Source organism: Globicephala melas, chromosome 13, assembly GCF_963455315.2.
Source record: "Globicephala melas chromosome 13, mGloMel1.2, whole genome shotgun sequence".
Taxonomy (NCBI): Eukaryota; Metazoa; Chordata; class Mammalia; order Artiodactyla; family Delphinidae; genus Globicephala; species Globicephala melas.
In genome coordinates, this window is record NC_083326.1 from 56,928,020 (window position 1) to 56,947,241 (window position 19,222).

The 19,222-nt window shown below is 44.0% G+C and overlaps 1 protein-coding gene across 24 annotated transcripts in view; it reads right to left on the reverse strand.

The window, feature by feature from the left end:
- Positions 1–19,222, reverse strand: part of EPB41L3 (erythrocyte membrane protein band 4.1 like 3) — a 210,225-nt gene that overhangs the window by 70,059 nt on the left and 120,944 nt on the right. For all 24 annotated transcript variants that reach the window (XM_060311045.1, XM_060311041.1, XM_060311044.1 and 21 more), the window contains 2 exons: positions 15,668–15,861; positions 12,598–12,795 (listed from right to left, as the gene is read on the reverse strand). In XM_060311045.1, coding sequence (XP_060167028.1) covers positions 12,598–12,795; positions 15,668–15,850 — 381 coding nt within the window. In that variant the 5' untranslated portion in view covers positions 15,851–15,861. Of the gene's footprint in view, positions 1–12,597; positions 12,796–15,667; positions 15,862–19,222 lie in introns of those variants that run through there.

Genomic DNA, 19,222 nt, shown 5'->3' on the forward strand with positions numbered 1-19,222 from the left:
CGCCTCCCACAGTTTAATATTCTTAGGCTCAAAATTCAATTCTTGGGCGCAATTCTGGTGGCACAGTGCTTAAGAACCTGCCTGCCAATGCAGGAGACACGGGTTCGAGCCCTGGTCCGGGAGGATCCCACATGCCGCAGAGCAGCTAACCCTGTGCGCCACGACTACTGAGCCTGCACTCTAGAGCCCACAAGCCACAACTACTGAGCCCACGTGACACAACTACTGAAGCCCGCGCGCCTAGAGCCCATGCTCCGCGACGAGAAGCCACCACAGTAAGAAGCCTGTGCACCTCAATGAAGAGTAGGCCCCGCTCGCTGCAACTAGAGAAAGCCCACGCGCAGCAACGAAGACCCAACACAGCCAAAAATAAATAAATAAAAGAAATAAATTAAAAAAAAAATTTTTTTTAATTCACTTTTTTAGAGAGTCAACTGAGAAAACGTATTCTACTGTACAACAACTCTCTGGTCTGCTTTGATTCGTGATACCTTGATATATATTCAATTATTAGGACACCCGTACATTATGAGTTTCATAAACACATTTGTAAAAGCCTGGGTGTGAGTGATCCTTTTTACTAAAACACTACATGCCGGTTCCACTGCTGGATGAAGGGATTAAAACTAAAATTAGAGTTCAACATTTCCACTATTCTTTCATGGACATATTTCGAGCAGTGCAGCGTAAAAACTGACAGGGCAAGGACCTACTGTATAGCACAGCGAGCTACATTCAATATGCTGTAATAATCTATAACGGCAAAGAATCTAAAGAGAATGTATACACATGTATATCAATACATGTATAAGTGAGTCACTTTGTTGTATGCCTGAAACTAACACATTATAAAGCAACAATATTTCAATAAAAATTTAAAAAGAAACTGACAGAACAAGTGTCTTAGCACAAGTCCCCAGTTATTTAAGAAAGTTAGAAATTTGACACAGCTGTATCCAATTTTAAATTAATTTTGAATTTTTAAATGGCCCTCTGTTTACTGGAGCAACTACAGATGATCTGAGCATGTCTGTCTGGTACAGAAACCTTGAGAGAATCAGTAAATAGAAGGAAAATATAAAACCTTGGCAAGAATGATTAATAATACCTTTTCCATGTATCGATATCCCCAAAGGAAGCTTGCATTTAAAGCTAATACACTATTAGCCTCGAAATAAGTGCCCAGACTAGCCAAGGTAATTTATTAGTTTATGGCCAATAAATGTCAGGCATGGCATATGTGTTACTAACAAAAAAGCAGGGAAGGAAGCTCTTCAGTTTCACTAGGTAACATTTTAGCAGAGCTTTTCCCTCTCCGTATTTCCTCATTGACTTCCCCATCTCCTATTATTTATTTGCCATATCCAAACAGCAGGACGACTGGGCTGAAATATCACTAGGATGGATTTTCCCTTCTTCCTTTGCTATAGACATTAACATGATCATAGGAATACCACAAAAGGTATTCATGAGTGCAGTTGAATATCTCCTTTTAAGTTACAACATTTTTCAAACTAAGAAGTCCGTATTCACCACCTTTCTTGTGCCAATGAGACGCTGGACCATAAGGCGTCGGTGGCAGCTAAATCCTGACGCTAACTGCTGCCTGTGTGCGCTTCCCTTTTAGACCAGATCAGCTGGTGCGTGGATGCCAGTAAGTGCGTGCAAGCTGGTTCTCTGTAGCTATTTCACCGTGTCCCTATAACAGGGCCTCAACATCACACTGTCCTCCAGGCTTCCTGAAACTACCTCTGTATTTTGTTGGAATGTGTGTGTACACACACACCATGTACATATTTTGCAGGACTGAACTAGAGTTCACGCCCTCCTCCGACCCTAAGAACCTGTGATTCTACAAGACTTCAGCTCTGTAGTCAAAGAGGTCATGGGCGCTGTTCGTAGGCGGTGGAATTTTGAGACAAGGTCAAAGACACCCGCCTCTGAAACTGAAGGTAACAACGATAAAAAAGGTAATATCAAATTCAAGAGATGATCCACCATGTAGAGATCTTCTCAGGTTATTAACTAACTTTGAAATGATTTTCTCATCTTGTAGCCGATACCAGTGGTCTTCTTCCTAAACTTCCTGCAGAGCCAAGACGACGTCTGTGAAAAGAAAGGCATCTATTTAAATGCTAACTAAAGGGAGATGCTATTATCTTGAAAATTACAACCTGTCTTTCACGGGGGAAATGCTGTAATTATGAAATGAAGTGGCAATTGATCAGGAAAACTAGAAAAAAAACATCACTGGTGAAAACTGCTTCTCTCCAGAAGGCATGGAGACTATGGGCCCAGTTCAGACTCTGAGCAGGATGGTGTAACAGCCGTACAACCTGCTGCAAGTCATCCTGTGTCAAGGCAGCGAGGGGAGTCGAGCCTGGAACTCTGCTCCCTTCCCCACTTTGAGAAGCTTCTGCATCATACCTCCCCAGCTGTCTTCCCCTTCTTACTCAAAATATTATTGTTTTTCTACTCTTCATAGAGTATCTTTTTTATTTTTTTAATTGAAGTATAGCTGATTTACATACAGTGTTGTGTTAATTTCTAGTGTACAGCAAAGTGATTCAGTTACGTGTATACACACACACACACACACGCGCACACACACACACACACACACATAAACATATATATTCTTTTCCAGGTTCTTTTCCATTATAGATTATTACAAGATATTGAATATAGTTCACCGTGCTAAACAGTAGGTCCTTGTTGGTTATCTATTTTATATACAGCAGTGCGTATATTTTAATCCCAAACCCCTAATTTATCCCTCCCCTCTTTCCCCTTTGGTAACCATAAGTTTGTTTTCTATGTCTGTGATTCTCTCTCTGCTTTGTAAATGTTCATTTGTATCATTTTTTTTTAGATTCCACAAATAAGTGATATTATACGATATTTGTCTTCGTCTGACTTGCTTCACTTAGTAGGATAATCTCTAGGTCCATCCATGTTGCTGCAAATGGCATCATTTCATTTTTTTTTATGGCTGAGTAAGTATTCCTTTGTACATAAATACCACATCTTCTTTATCCCTTCATCTGTCAATGGACACTTAGGTTGTTTCCATGTCTTGGCTGTTGTAAACAGCACTTCTATGAACATAAGGGTGCATGTATCTCACAGAGTATCTTATTTCATGATAGTACAGCCGAAAGCAAAGCCTTGGCAATCTTTTTGCGAAATTAGGTTTAAGAAGTCTTGAGAAGGTAACATCCTTTCCACTGACTCAATCTGTCTCCTGGATAAGATCTGCCCGTAACCTCAGGGCCCTTTTGTTTCCAGGGAGGAGGCCTAATTACACCACTTCAGGCCAGAGTCAAGTTGCCCCATTTATTAAAAGGAGAGCCCCTTTAGCGTGTCTGCTTCCGGCTGCCAGCAGAGGGGAGGGGAGGAAAGAGAAGGATGTAGGGGTGAAGCGGGGGAGAAGGAAAGGAGATGAGAAAGTGAACAGAAGAGGAAGCCCAGTGTGGCCTCACTTCCTTCTCCTTACCCCCAAACTACATGCATAATATAAAAACATAAAGTAGAACTTGAAAGTTTCATCACAAAATTTAGAAAAACTGGTCCATTTGATGTCAAATGCTCACAGAATTAAAACTAAAGTAGATAGTTAAATACATTATTAAATAATTTGAAAAGCAGATCTTTCTCCTTCTATTTCTCTTTGTGTCCTACTATTTCACAAGTCCACGCTGGCAGTAAATACTGTATTTCGGTTTGTTCTGTCTGCTGCTACAGACTTTGGATGTTGTGATGCCCCCAGTAAAGAGCGTTCTGGAGCAGAGGGTAGCAGATGTGGGTTCTAGCCCTTCTCGGCCCTTTCTGGGCTGTGTGTCCTCTGGCACACCATGAACTGCTCTGGGCCTATTTCTTCTTCAGTGAAATGAGGTAGGAGACAAAGTTATCTCCAATGTCCCTTCCAGACCTAAGACTGTGGACCCTATGAGGAAGACACTGCCCTATCTAAGCTTGAAGTCTTTGTCTCTCTTGGTTTTCAGTGCCTGGAACGTAACAGGCCCTCAAGAAATACTTTATATCAAAGCCTCTGCAAAATTGGTAAAACTCCTTGGCATCTTTTGTACACTGTGTGATGTCAGTTCTAGGGACTGGAACTGTTGTAAACAAGAAAAAAGAAGGTTCGTTAAGACAAATCATAATTAAAACTTGAATGAAGTGCTCCCTTGTTAAAAACTATTTCGGTGCCTGCCACGTACAAATTGATCAACGTCCTCAAGAAAATACAGAGATTTGAATGAGGTGCCTGGTGGAGACAACACCTTAAGAGATTTTTGGAAGCTGTAATAAAGGTCCAGTTCTAGGAAGAAGGCTGAAGAAGCTCACTGGTGGCAGAGACTCCTGTCCGGCTTGGCCCTGTGTGACTGCGAGGCTGTGGTCGCTATATGAGGGATCGGCTGCCGTCCAACAAGCTGGGGAATGAGAAATGCCTTGGACTAAAGCAGGGAAGAACTTCCCTTGCTTCTGGGGCTATGGCTGAGTTAGAGTGGACACGAGCTGGCACCTGGCATGTGAAACAGAATGGTGCCAGGCAGGATGACGCTGATTAGGAACTCAGGAGCAGGGTTTCGGTCCTTCGCACCTAAGAATAGCACTTGGAGTAACACGTATTCTTTTTTTTTCCCCCAAAGATCAGGAACAAAACAAGGATGCCTACTCTTGCCACGTTTATTCAACATAGTTTTGGAAGTCCTAGCCACAGCAATGAGAGAAGAAAAAGAAATAAAAGGAATCCAAATAGGAAAAGAAGAAGTAAAACTGTCACTGAGTGCAGATGACATGATGCTACAGACAGAAAATCCTAAAGACGCCACCAGACAACTACTAAAGCTCATCAGTGAATTTGGTCAAGTTGCTGGACACAAAACTAATATACGGAAATCTGTTACATTTCCACACACTAACAGGTAATTCTGTCTTTTATATGCTCTTTCCCCAAACCTCAAGTTAAGCCTGAACCCAGGTGTGCTAAGGGGACGTATTTCTGGAGAAGCAGCCACGAGAGCGCGGGACCCTCCTCCGCTGAGCCCAGGGGAAGGTGTCAGTGGCTGATCCATCATCGCCTAAGGCCACAGAGTAAAGGAAGTTAAAAGATTTTTTTCTAGAGCACATGTGAAAACTCTCAGAGGGGGAAGATGCTGAAGGAGGCAAATTTTAAGCAAGTCAACTAGATATAAAAATACCAAGTAAAACCTCAGAGTTCAATCACACGATGGTGAGAACTAGAAGACTTGGATTATTCTTAAACCTGGAAGATTGCTTTCTTCACCAAATAGGTAATGAATACCTACTATGTGAAAGTCAACCACCATGTTATACGAAGGACAAAGATAAATAAGACACTGCACACTGGAACAGGTAAAACTATGCATGCACATTTCGCTTACGAAGCCCCTCTGCCTGAATGCAGAGCACGGAAGTTCATTTCATCAAATCAGCAACACAAAGTAGTTGGAAAATACAACGAGACAGTCAAGAGTTAAGGGAACAGCAGAGTGAAAAAGCAAACCTGGGGTTTCGGCACTGCATGTCAGAAATATTAACACCTGGAAAACAAATCTCCCATCGGGCCTTCACTCCATTTGACAACTGAGAGTGAAGTCAAAAAGAACCCCCCAGGGATTATTACCTTTGATAAACAATCACCCCAGTGCGCACTCAGGTTCAAATTCACTCAGCTTCCAAAACATAACCCACGGTATGTGATATGCCTCAGGGTTTTACTAGTTTTATTTCTCGACAAATATACTTGTGGTTTTTTTGCGGCACGTGGGCCTCTCACTGTTGTGGCCTCTCCCATTGCGAAGCACAGGCTCCGGACGCACAGGCTCAGCGGCCATGGCTCACGGGCCCAGCCGCTCCGCGGCACATGGGATCCTCCCGGACCAGGGCACGAACCCGTGTCCCCTGCATCGGCAGGCGGACTCTCAACCACTGCGCCACCAGGGAAGCCCCTTATACTTGTTTTTAACCTTCATACTATGTAGGGTGTTTACTAGACCATGCCTGCACTCATGAGGGATTATCAGTCTGTTACTTTTTGAAAATGAAAACAAGGAGAAAAGTTTTAACAATTTTAGTAAAAGGGTTTGTTTTCCTTAATCAAACCTTCACGAGGTCATATCTGAACACCTTGGGAAGGCTGAACATTGACTATGTCAGGTAAATAAGCAGGTGCCTGTTAACTGTCCTTGTGTGTAACTGTTCCTATGGTTGCACCAAAGAGTCATCACACAAGGGAACCGAGTTAATTAAAGCCCTGCCATGGTCGGGCGTCCCCGGGGCCCCTGATCTTCGCAGGAAAGCTGCTGCTGCAGGACCGGGCCACTCGGTTACAGCACGTGGCAGACGGTCTGGTGTAGTAAAGACATAAAGTTGAGCGCAGACCCACTGAGAGGTTAAATCGTAATTTATACAATTACACAGAATCAAAACCTCTGACTTATGTAGTTGTTGAAAGAACAATACTTGCAATAACAACAAAAATTCTTATTTTGAATTTTTTACAATTACTATTTCTTATAATCCATGAAAGGCAATAGGTGTTCTAGTCAACTTTCTGGATTATGGCAATTCTATTTGCTGTCTAGTCAAGAACTTCTGAAGGGATCATAAGGCATTTTAATCATGTAACCTAGAGAAGCTGGAAAACTCAGACACTGATTTTGTTTTTCCAACCAAATCCCAGTTAGTGGAATACATGAAACAGAAGTATGACTTGAAACGCCAATTGCATCACGGGCAAGGCACAGCATTTAGAGATTTTTTAAACAGTCCCTCCCTGACCAGTAGTCAAAAGGTGACACAAGCACATTTAGGGGACGGAGTGCCATAAACTCCCTTCTCTCTGGCCCCTTGGGAGCATCTCTGGGTGGCATCCAGAAGTGCTTTTTGGAGTGAACGCCACCGTTTCTCCGATTCCGGCAGGATCTGAATGGTACTCAGTCATGGAGCCCATCAACCAGCAGGCCTCTGGACACAGCCAAACCTGAGGGAGGGGGTGGGACAGGCTTTTAAGGTTTTACTGCTGCACTTGAGTAGCTTTCAGATTTGCCCCAATCTGGATGCAAGGGTCTCTCCAGCGTGGCTGAGTCACTGGCATTTCCCTGGAGCTCCAGGCCCACGTGGGGTCGCCTGGGGTTCAGAAGCACTGAGTCTCGCTCACTACTACAACGGCAACGTGCGGGGCTCAGGAGAGAGCGCCCAGGTCCCCGCACACAGAGAAACAGGGTGGAACCTTGTTAGAAACACCCGGTCCACCTTCCGTCTCTTTTGCAGTTATGCTCAAGCCTCCTCCACCGGTGAGGTTTCGTACGGAGAACAAACCAAACTACGCCCCAAAATGGCTTAAGATGTTCCTATGTGCAGCTGCACACCTATATTAGGAAATATGGACTCGAACTTCAAATCCTGACTTATTTTCCTAAAACCATATCAGACTAGATATGAATGAAACATTTCTAACTGGATGGTCATCAGGAAATTCATCATACTCTAATCAGACTCAGATGAGTCCAGGAACCCAGAAGTAATGGGATTGAAATAAACGTGAAATAAACATGGTAAGCACTGCTTCCACTGCTGCTGTGAAGGGGGTACTTTTATTTTCTCTTTTAAAATTCATGTTCAAGAAATAAACAGCAACGATGATGACAAACTGGCCATAGGAAGTAGCCTGCATTTTCTAATGGTCCAGTAAAAATGACAAGAAGGGAACAGCAGTATTAGCGATTATGCTGGCGTATGTGACAATCCGGTAGCTGCAAACGTTGCCCAAACGTGTATATCAAATTACTTATTGTTAAGACCCTTTCTTGTATTTTACTCATAGTTAGATCTTTTTTCTTTTTTTAATTAATTAATTAATTTTATTTATTTTTGGCTGCGTTGGGTCTTCATTGCCGTGCGCGGGCTTTCTCTAAGTTGAGGCGAGTAGGGGCTACTCTTTGTTGTGGTGTGCGGGCTTCTCTCATTGCGGGGGCTTCTCTCATTGCGGTGGCTTCTCTTGTTGCAGTGTACGGGCTCTAGGCTCAAGGGCTTCAGTAGTTGTGGCACGCGGGTTTCAGTAGTTGTGGCTCGTGGGATCTAGGGCGCAGGCTCAGTAGTTGTGGCACACGGGCTTAGTTGCTCTGAGGCATGTGGGATCTTCCCGGACCAGGGCTTGAACCCGTGTCCCCTGCATTGGCAGGCGGATTCTTAACCACTGTGCCACCAGGAAAGTCCTGCAAGATCTTTTTATATTTTAGATAATCAAGACTAAGAGTTTGAAAAAAAATTACTGAGGAAAAACATCTCTCAAATGGAAAAACACCGAATGCCGCAATGATCTAAGCCTATTGCTAGAGGGAAATTCGAAAACTCCAGGACAATCGGTAAGGTCCTCCCATCAGAACACCGGGGGCGGGAATTGCAGACTTAATCAGTGTCCAGTCACTGCTCTCAGAAAGCAACTGCTTCTTGTGTCTTGCTTTTCAGGGTCCTGGCTTTCTACCGCTGTAGCACTGCTGGGCAAGGGGAAATGCTACCTTGTGCTTTCAAAAGAAAAGAGAACTATAATGAAGGCATAAAATAAGCCACAGGGGAATAACAGCTAGGCATAGAGAGTTCATTAAAATAAAATGCCTTTTTTGATGCCTTATTCAATGCAACAAACGTTATGCCTGTTATTGTCTCCTGCATCCTGTTCGTAATTCACAACCGCACGTGTTGGGGGCAGGGGTCTTGGAGGCCATCCTGCTTCTTCGTTCAGAGCTTGGTGCCTCTTCTCTCCGGGATCTTAGAGCAGGAAGGGGTATGAGAAGCCACTGGGTCTGAGATTACACCCAGGAGCTGCTGGTTACCAGAGATGCACCTGTGCTTTCTGCTGGAATCCCAACAGCAGAGCACACATCATCACGAGGTTGACAATGACCACTTTAAAACATTCTTTTTCTGCTTATTTAAAATCTGACTTCCTGTAACTTCTTCCTAAGTTTTACTTCCTATACGTTAAAAAATGTTATGACGTTCAATGACAACCCTTCCAAGTAACTGGAAGTAGCTATCCTGTCTCCTCCTAACCTTTTTTCCATCTTCAACACATTCTTTCTCGAATCATTTCGCATGGGAAGGTTTCAAACTACTCACCATCCTGTAATTCTCTGCTGAATAAGCTTAAGTCGGAGTTCACTACTATTATCGTTGTTAAACTGGTACCATTTATCAAGAATCTGCTACATGCCAGAGAGTGTACATCAGTTATCTGCTTTCATCTTCCCAACAATGCCTTATTTCACCCCTATTTTCCTGGTGAGGAAAATGAGGTTCAGAAGATTCAAGAAGTTCCTGGAAATCACTCCCCAGTCTGGCGGCTCTGGAGCATGTGTACCACGTGTGAATTACACAAATGGGACCTCCCAGCAGTGGAACGGGGACTACTCACTGCCTTCCACAAACTAGACACTACACTCCCTGGAAGCAGCCTGTGATTTCCAGAACATTCCTGACAGCCACACTGCACTGCTGGTTCCTGCTGGGTTTGTAATCACCTGAAACCCAAAGTTGAGTTTCACCCGAACTGTTACTAAGTCTGCCTGGCCCTTCCTCCAAACCTATTTCTGTTTTGCACTTGATCTTTAAAAACAGAGAGAAGTTTTACCTCCCCTCCTGCTAAATGTTATCTTGCTACTTTGCTTCAGTGTCCACACCATCCATTTAAGAAACCTGGGTTCTGACACATGGGCTGTTCCTTGCTTCTAAAGCCCTTATCACTTAAAAAAGTTGTCGAGCTGTTTTTGCGTGTGTGCTGTGCCTTCACCCAAGATTCAGTTAACAGCTCAGTTTTGAGGAGAGTAAAGGCTGAAGGACACCTTCTCTAGGACAATGTTTTTCAACCTCTGTTTACCTGCTAGACCCCGTGTACCTCGCCAGCAAAGCTTTACTTTTCATAGTTTGTATCTAAAACCAGAGGCATTTTGTTTTTGTTTTGTTTTGGGTTTTTTTTTGGTGCGTTGGGTCTTCGTTGCTGCGTGCGGGTTTTCTCTAGTTGCAGCAAGCAGGGGCTACTCTTCGTTGCGGTGTGCGGGCTTCTCATTGCAGTGGCTTCTCTGGTTGTGGAGCACGGGCCCTAGGCGCACGGGCTTCAGTAGTTGCGGCACGCGGGCTCAACAGTTGTGGCTCGTGGGCTCTAGAGCGCAGGCTCAGTAGTTGTGGCGCACGGGCTTAGTTGCTCCACGGCATGTGGGATCTTCCCGGCCCAGGGATTGAACCCGTGTCCCCTGCATTGGCAGGCGGATTCTTAACCACTGCGCCACCAGGGAAGTCCAGCATTTTGAATCTGCTTTTTCAACTAGCATCTCATTGCCACCTTGAGAACCACGTCACCGATTCACGACCCATTTTTCTTATCCAGCTAGTAGGTGACAGACAAACCCATTTCACTTTAGCATCTCCATGTTTCTCCATCTTCTCCATGGCTGTCAGGATGTCAGTAGCGGCCACACCTTCTTCTGCTGTGACACTGAGAATATTCTGCTGACAAGGATTTGTGTGTCCCAGAAAAAAAGTTACTCTTAAGAATCTGTCCAATTCATAAAAATACCTTATTATAAAAGAAAATAGCTGACCAACATTGCCATGCCACTCACAGTCTTCACAGTGACGTTAAAAGTAACACTGAATGGTACCCAGAGTTAATTACAAACCAAAAATGCTGTACTGAAAAACACAGATTAGCTGGAATGACTCTGCAGCACGGGATATAAAATAAATTTAGCAAAAGGATCAGCATGACGTGCACTGGGGTCAGCCCTGAGGCATTTATTCTCCCTACAGGAAACACTATCAACTTTCTTCTAGACTGTTCTTTAGAAAACTCTGGTAGTCGTGACCAGAGGACTGCCAGGGAACCCTATTTATCCCATTACATAAATACAATCGGTAGAAAGACTTGCCTCCAAGTTAAGGAAAAAAGCTCCTCTTGACTTCGATGAATTTTTCCGGAAGGGAGATCCACACTGGAAAAATGCAACCTCGCTAAAGGTTACAGAAGTGCTTTAAGCTTCATAGTAAAACCCAGGTAAAAGTAGATTATTGGATCTTCTCATTTCCAGAATAAACATCTAAATCAATAATCGAACACCTTGGGCTAAGAAATTAGCCAAAATCAGAGCCAGCGAAATGCAAGAAATGGACCTGTGCACTGCAAACCTTAGAACGCATATTTTATTCCCTGTAGTAACCCACTAATATTTGTCAGGTTATAGGATAACAAAAATTCTCTAAATTAATATATGGTAGACGGAATCTCTTTTTGTCTAAGAGTTTATCTAAAACTTTTTTTCTACGTCCCTGCAATCTGTAATAATTTGATAACCCACCCCCACCCTAAATGACGTTATCAACGTGAAATGGATTTGAATCTTCTGTTCCAAGAAAAGCACTGGTGCACGAGTGCATTATGCAAACTATAAGGAATGAAACGGGGGCTGCAGGCAGAGAAAGAGGAGACAAATGAACGTGGACCATGTGGGATCAGGTGGGCTTACTGCTGGCTGTGTCTTGAGAAAAGAGAAAAGGAAATGCATGACCACACACAGATGTACGCTGGCTGCGGAGCCAGCAGACTCTCAGCACCCCGGGCAGAAGAGGGGACCATTGGAGGCATGTGGTGGGCGGGGCTGGCACAGAGGGATGTGCGATGCCCATGTAGGACCAAGGGCAAGGGGATGGAGGCGGGAGAGTAGCTCTCTGAATGAAAATATTCAATCTGAAATGGAATCAACTTGCAGAAAGAGCAAGATGCTCCCTCCCAGCTGGGGGAAAAAGACGCGGTAGGTGGTGGACAGGGCAGACCTGGTTCTCCGGCCAGAGTTCACACCTGGCCTGTGTCCCCGTGATACCTGGGAGCTCAGCAACCATCCACTGCCGCCACTCTCAACAGCCTGTGTCGCTCTCACTTGTTAACTTGGTCTGGCCAAACATCTCTGACAAGAGTCACTCACCTGCCCCTTCTCTCAGAAGAATTTTTGTTTTCTTTACAAAGAAACACAGAGGAGCACACCCCTCTACACTCGAGCTGCAATGCCCACCACCACGTGCATTTTAAAAACTACCCATTCTCCAAGCAAGAAAAGGACATTCACAGTTCAAATCATCCTACCGCTCCTGTATACAGAAATCTCCAAGTTTCTACCAATTAACAACTTGGCCGTAAGTTACGCAAACAGAAAAGGTAAAATTCATTTAAATGTTAGCTCATAGTCAGGATATTAAAGAACACTTGATTTCTAAGGCCTCCAAAATGTCTTTCCTACCATGGAAAGTATTAGAGATTTCTTCTTCTTCTTCTTCTTCTTCTTTTTTTTTTTTTTAAACACCACATTTTTCTCTCGATTGTAACATTTTGGGGACTTTATAAGTATTTTCAGTAATTTGATCCTCTGTGAGAGACTTCGGAAATAATTTTGTGTTTAGAAACTGGGTCTGAGTAATTTTCCAGAGTTCTGGAAAAACAAAGAGGCATCTTGTATGCTTTACAGCAATATTTCCCAGCTCTCAATATCTGGGACAAAAAAAAGTTTTAAAATATACATTTACCTCTACATCGCAGGTATATTCTGATCCATCCAGAAGTATCACTTTGCACTGCATGCTTTTAGGCTTTTTGACAATCTTTAATGGAGATCGAGATAGTTTGCTGCTAGATGATTTCTGGGAAAGTTTATCGTCTTCAAATTGCTGATATTCGGGCTGTTTGGCAGGTCCGGCGCCAAACTCCTGGTCCTTGTCAGTGACCTGCGAAGAGCGAACAATGGACAGTTTTCACTGCAAGACAGGAAATAAATATTGCATTGCTCAGGCAATAACAGCACACTTTAGAAACAGGCTTTCCTATTTCCTAAAGGATGAGGGATGTCTGAATTAGGATATTAGGAATGGATATACATATACAAATACTTAGAACGCTAACAGTTACACTTAAGTAACTCCTGCAGTTTAAAAGTACCCATAGGGCCTTATTTCAGTTTGACTCAAGGATTTACATTAGCAGTGCTAAGCTCTTAGCAAATGCCACCAAGGTTCCACTAAGCAAAGGCGGGTACAAAAGTGGGCTCCTGACTTTCTAAAAGGCATCGGCTTCCACAGACACAGTGAGAGGACTTATGGTTACTGGAGGGGAAAGGGTGGTAGAAGGACAGATTAGGAGTTTGGGATTAACGAAGATACACTACTATACATAAAACAGGTAAACAAGGACCTACTGCACGGCACAGGGAACTATATTATCTATAGCAACCTATAATGGAAAAGAGTCGGAAAAGGAATATGTATATATATGTATAAGTGAATCACTTTGCTGTACACCTGAAACTAACACAGCATTTATACTTCAATTGGGGGAAAAAAAAGGCACTGGGTAGTATAAGCCTTAAAAACAAATAAAGCATCTAAGATTTCACCTAATGTATTCTGCTTCTTTCATTCACTGGATCCTCCTTTATTCCATGACCCATAACTGTCCCATAAACACACCAGGTATCTTATAAATTGTAAGGCGTACATAGATTCAAGTATTAATCTTCTCAGTAATTTTACAACTGTTAAAATATTTGATTTAGCTCTAACTCAATTCAATGAAGCCAGCAGCACTGAAATTCACTACAAAGTAATCCCTTAAGTCTGCTTCCCCCTTCACTGTAATGAGCTAGTATAAGAACAGATCAAACCTGTCCAAAAGCTTTAATCTGCTTTCAAATCACAACAGTCCAGTCCAAGCTAGACTCAGAACTGCAGAGGACATCCTATGAACAATAAAGTCCTCCCCTCAGTCAGTCCCCTTGGCAGTCTCCCTGTGCACTCCCCTCCAACAACTCTTTTTCTGCCCTTTTTCTATGTCTTAAATGACCGTCAACGCACATTCAACCCAAGGGCCAGACCACAGCTTCCATGCTTCCATGGTCTGCAAATACACTCTGAAAGTCCAAAGGAAGATATGTTTTGAAACTCAGTTTGGGCCCCCTACATAAGCACGAAATTTCCTCTCTCATGAATATACCACCACCCTGGTGGCTAAAGTTCATGGGCTGGAGAGTAAGACCATATTGAGAGTTGCAGCTTTCTCAAGGTCACCAAACTAGTCAACTGGAATTCAGATCCAGCCAAAGCCCACACTTTAATCATCACGAGATACCAAAGCACACTTCATTCTACCTCGAACATAACTGGGCACCCGGCGTGAATGAGAGAATCTGAGAGTGGAAGAATCTTAGAAAATTATCTTTTCTGATCTCTTCGTTCTGTAAATCAGTAAGCTGAGGTCCAGAGGACTCGGAAGAGTTCTGAGACAACTGAGATAACCAGGGGGGAGGCAGGGCTAAAGTCTCGTGACTCTGCCGCCAGTCACCTTTCCCTCCAGTGGCTTCGAGTCACTCCTCTTTAGTTTCAAACGTCTGACTACAGAAAGTCAATCCATTTATTAAATACACATGTCTAATCGTGCCTGGGTATGGAAACTCTTCCTTCTCTCCGATTTCCCCCACTTTCACGTTTATTTCATTTCAGAGTTAGGAAAGAAGAGAGAAAAATCCAGTCTAGTAACTTTTAAATTTCTGAAGATCTGAAAATTAACAAACAAAACACTACCACCATCACGTCTCCACAAAAAGAAAAGATAAAGGAAAACCATGATGACAGCACCTGTTCCTTTGACAGGTTGAAGGATAACCCCCAGCTCCCTGCACAAAATGTCTGAGATCAGACAGAGCATCTATTTACAGAGCATGAAAATAAACATTACTCTTTATACCATTTAAAAGCGGAACTTAAATACCATGGGAAAAGAAATAAAATAATCAGGCTGTAAACACACAGTAGTTTAAGGCTATACCAATGTGTTGTGTTTTCCAAAGACATGCCACTTCCTTCATGTCTCTTAACATCTTCTAGAATTTCTGGCTTGACACAAATACTTCCAACCTGTAAGAGGTCAACCATGTGTAGGGACTCCCAGATTTCCTTAACCCATGAGTCGGGACCCTAAAACATGCTGATTCCTGGTTTGAAGTTTCAAGCCAAAGAAATTTAAACACGGATTCATTCAAGGCCCAGGTATAAATCGTGCTTTATATTTTGTAGGAAAGCTTTTAAAAGGAATAATCACATATCCATGACAACTTAAACATGTTTAGGTAACAGAGTTGAAAATAGACATGTCCACGGGAGATGGAAAGAGGCACAAACACCCACTGTAAGTAGCTGGCAACTTTGGGGTCAGAGTGGCCCCAGGGAAAAATCACAAGAGCTCTGAACCCAAGGCTTAAATAAACAACCGGGCACATAATTAGAGCCGCCAGAGCAGTGTCTAGCCTCCCCGTAAACCCAGACAAAAACCACTGACCTGCAGTCCAGATTTCAGTGTGAGTTCAAATGCTTTCATCAAAGGAAGGCGTCACCAAGCAAGGCTGTGGAATGTCATTCACTGAAAGCCTTAAAATAGCCTAACTTTCCATCTGCCCAGGACCAGAAGGGGCCAAGCAGATGACCCCTGGTGGTTCCCTCTAGTGCTAAGAGGCCAAGGTCAGAGCAGAGCCTGGAAAAGCTCAGCAAACATTCTTTCATGGGTTTTGGCGGGGGGGATGCTCGCAAGTGCGGGGTAGTCCAGGCTCACCTCCTTCCTCACGGGCGTGCTGTGCGCTGCCGCCTCCTCCAACTGCTCCAGTGCCTGGGGCTGCTCTTCACTGCCTGGCTCAGCTCCTGGCTGCGCCCCCAGCTGTGCCCCCGCGTGACCCTCCTGGGGCTCGGCCTCCGGCTCCGGCTTCGATTCCAAGTCTGATCCCGATTCGGTTGTCATGGTCGATTGTTCTGCAAGCAGAAAACGGGAAGGGCCCATCACTTGGTGCCGTGACCTCCCCCAGGCAGGCAAGAAAGGCGGGAGGTTACAGTGAACGGCTGAAGGAAACCAGCACAGGAAAGATGGAGAAACGCTAAGAACCAAAACACGATCCCACCACACATACCTAACAGCCTTGTCCAATTCACCACAAGGACGGGTGCCCGTCGACGTCTCAAAAGGAACATTTAGTAGTAAATGCTAATTTGGAACGATCACAGGCTTTATCCCTATTAGATTTTTGCCACAGATGACCGTGAAATGACATTACCGTCATAATAATTACCTAACTTAGATACGTTTAATTTCAGAAAAATGAATTTTCTGAATCAGCTGGAGATACATTTCAATCTCTGGCAACGATGATCTAGTAATGGAAGCGGATGCTCTTTCTCATTCCCCTTCCCCTTCCCAGGGGCCCTGCTCTGCCCTTCCACACCCGTGAATCCATCCATTCTTCTGCGAATAAACACCCTCCCCCTCTGTGATTTTCCCGTAAATGTTATTCCCTTTTCTTCTTAAATAAATTTATTTATTTATTTATTTTTGGCTGCATTGGGTGTTTGTTGCTGCACGCGGCTTTCTCTACTTGCAGCGAGCGGGGGCTATCCTTCGTCGCGGTGCGCAGGCTTCTCATTGCGGTGGCTTCTCTTGTTGCGGAGCATGGGCTCTAGGCGTGTGGGCTTCAGTAACTGTGGCTCGCAGGCTCTAGAGCACAGGCTCAGTAGTTGTGGCGCACGGGCTTAGTTGCTCTGCGGCACGTGGGATCTTCCCGGACCAGGGCTTGAACCCGTGTCCCCTGCACTGGCAGGTGGATTCTTAACCACGGCGCCACCAGGGAAGTCCCTGTTATTCCCTTTTGAACGAGTAACCACAGTACATCAGCGGCTTCTTCGGTGTTGAGGAACCTGTCCCGCACTGGACCACCCCTGGCCACGGCGGAGGGAAGTCGGGTAGCATCACCTCTCCCGCTCATCACAAGTTCACTCTCAAAGGCTTCTTCCTGGTTCCCTCCTATTTCCCGTGAGTGTTGAAGAAGTTTGTCCTTCTCATATCCCATCAGGAACTCAAACAACAGATCCTGACATAGAATAATCTGCTCTCACATCCTAAAAAGGATGCCGTAAAATATAACTGCCATCTCCTTATAACTTACTCGTCAAGACATAAGTATTTTGTGCCTCAGTTTCCACATCTGCCAAATGAGATGTGATCTCATGTGAACATCATCACATCTAAAGAACCTCTTTTTTTTTTTTTTTTTTTTTTGCGATATGCGGGCCTCTCACTGTTGTGGCCTCTCCCGTTGTGGAGCACAGGCTCCGGACGCGCAGGCTCAGCGGCCACGGCTCACGGGCCCAGCCGCTCCACGGCACGTGGGATCTTCCCGGACCGGGGCACGAACCCCTGTCCCCTGCATTGGCAGGCGGACTCCCAACCACTGCGCCACCAGGGAAACCCAAGAACCTATTTCTTGCTGTTACCTCTTCCTACTACTAATAGACATACCGCTATAATTAAAGCCATTTTTTGCTCTAAGCAGCAAGAGAGCTGCTATACCAGTGGTCACCATGTCATTTTAAGTAATTTCTCATCTTAGCTATGTGGTAAATATCTCAAAAATGAATATCTCAGATAATCACATAATTTCCCTTCCTAATTCTAATTTTATGGTAAAAATACCATGAGCAAAGGGCTAGTGTAATACTTTAAGCAAATGATACACCCGTTAGTATGAGTAGAATTTTTATGAAAAATAAAACTCCGTAGTAAAACTACCAGTTAGTTCCTATTTTCACAATACACATTGGAAGATGCTTAATAATTTGAAGAGGGAAACATTACAAATACCAATCTATCTTATAAACTAAATGTGGTATCTGTGCTTTCTGTTTAAGGTTACTTTTTACAATCACCAGCTATTCTGTCTGTTGAATAAAAGACCTGTCAACCTGGCATGTGCTCAGTTACCCAATGTAAATGTAAATATCAAGTCCAAATGCAAAGCCAGATAGGGATCTACATAAAACTAAAACATTTTCTCTTTCCTTCTTACATTTTACATTTTCAAGCAAATCTTGAAGGCAAATATGATATTCGCATTTTTATGCTTATACCGCAAAGTGTCAAGTCTACAGAAAAAACAGTGGAGGGGGAGGCAGAGGTGGTGACTGTGTAATTCAGAGCCTATGGTTGAATTTTACCATTTAGGAGGGGGAGGATTAATTTTAATAATCAGTTCAACTCACCCAACCCTTACTGAGTACCAAATATAAGTCAAGCACTGCTCCTGGTTTAGAGGCAGAGATAAATATGTTGTAACTCCCTACACCCTACCTACCTTCAAGGAGCCCAGAGTCTGTGGCTGAAATAGACTCTCTCCAGAATCTACTTTTTCCATCTTTCTTTTAGTAATCAAATTTTCCGTTTCAGCTGGCACGCCTCCACCCAGGTGGAGACCACAGTGAGTTGGGGCCGTGTGATTAAGTCTGGACCCATGATACAATGGAGAAAATGTATTCAATATTTAGGTCATCTTCATAAAAAGAAAGCCACTTGCCCTAGATTTCCCTTTCCCATTGTCTGGAAAATACTGACTGATGTCATTACTACAGACCTGATCATGGAAGCCCCAAGTTGAGGAAGATGCCAGAGCCGCCCCCCTCAGCCGGGGTCCCGGGATGACCTCATGGAGGGCAGCCCACCTGCTCTGGATGGTCACACAAGGCAGAATCCTTCTGTCTTGTTTGCACCTCAGTAAACCAGCCAACACCGAATCTAATACACATTCTACAGATTAAAATTCTACCCAAACCCAGACTTGAGTGGCTCCCATCTTACTAAAACAAAGTAGCCTTCTCTTGATCTCACATCCTCTGGCAGCTACCACCATATTTCCCTGCTCTCTACCCATAACTTCTCAAAAGTCTTGTCGACCCTGTCTCACTTCCTCGTTTCTTCTTTCTCTGCCACCACTCCAGCCTGATTCCATCGGGGCTGCTCTTGTGGCCACTACAGAGGATAATCCACTCTTGCCTGTCCTTGTCTCACCTGACCTCATAGCAGCCCCAACTCAGGTGATGAGACTTTACTTGTCAACATGATTCAGAACACCCCACACTCTCCTGCTTTCCTCCTATCTCTCTGGCGACTCCTCTGCATTCACTGTTACAGGTTACTCCTTGTCCCACCTCTAAATGTGGGAATGTCCCAGAAAACTCACTCCTAGGCCCTCTTCTCTTCTCTATATTTTTTTTTCCCAGAGCTTTAAATACTTCCCACATGGCAACGGCTCGCATATTCACATCTCTGGTCCAAACCTCTGTCCTGAGC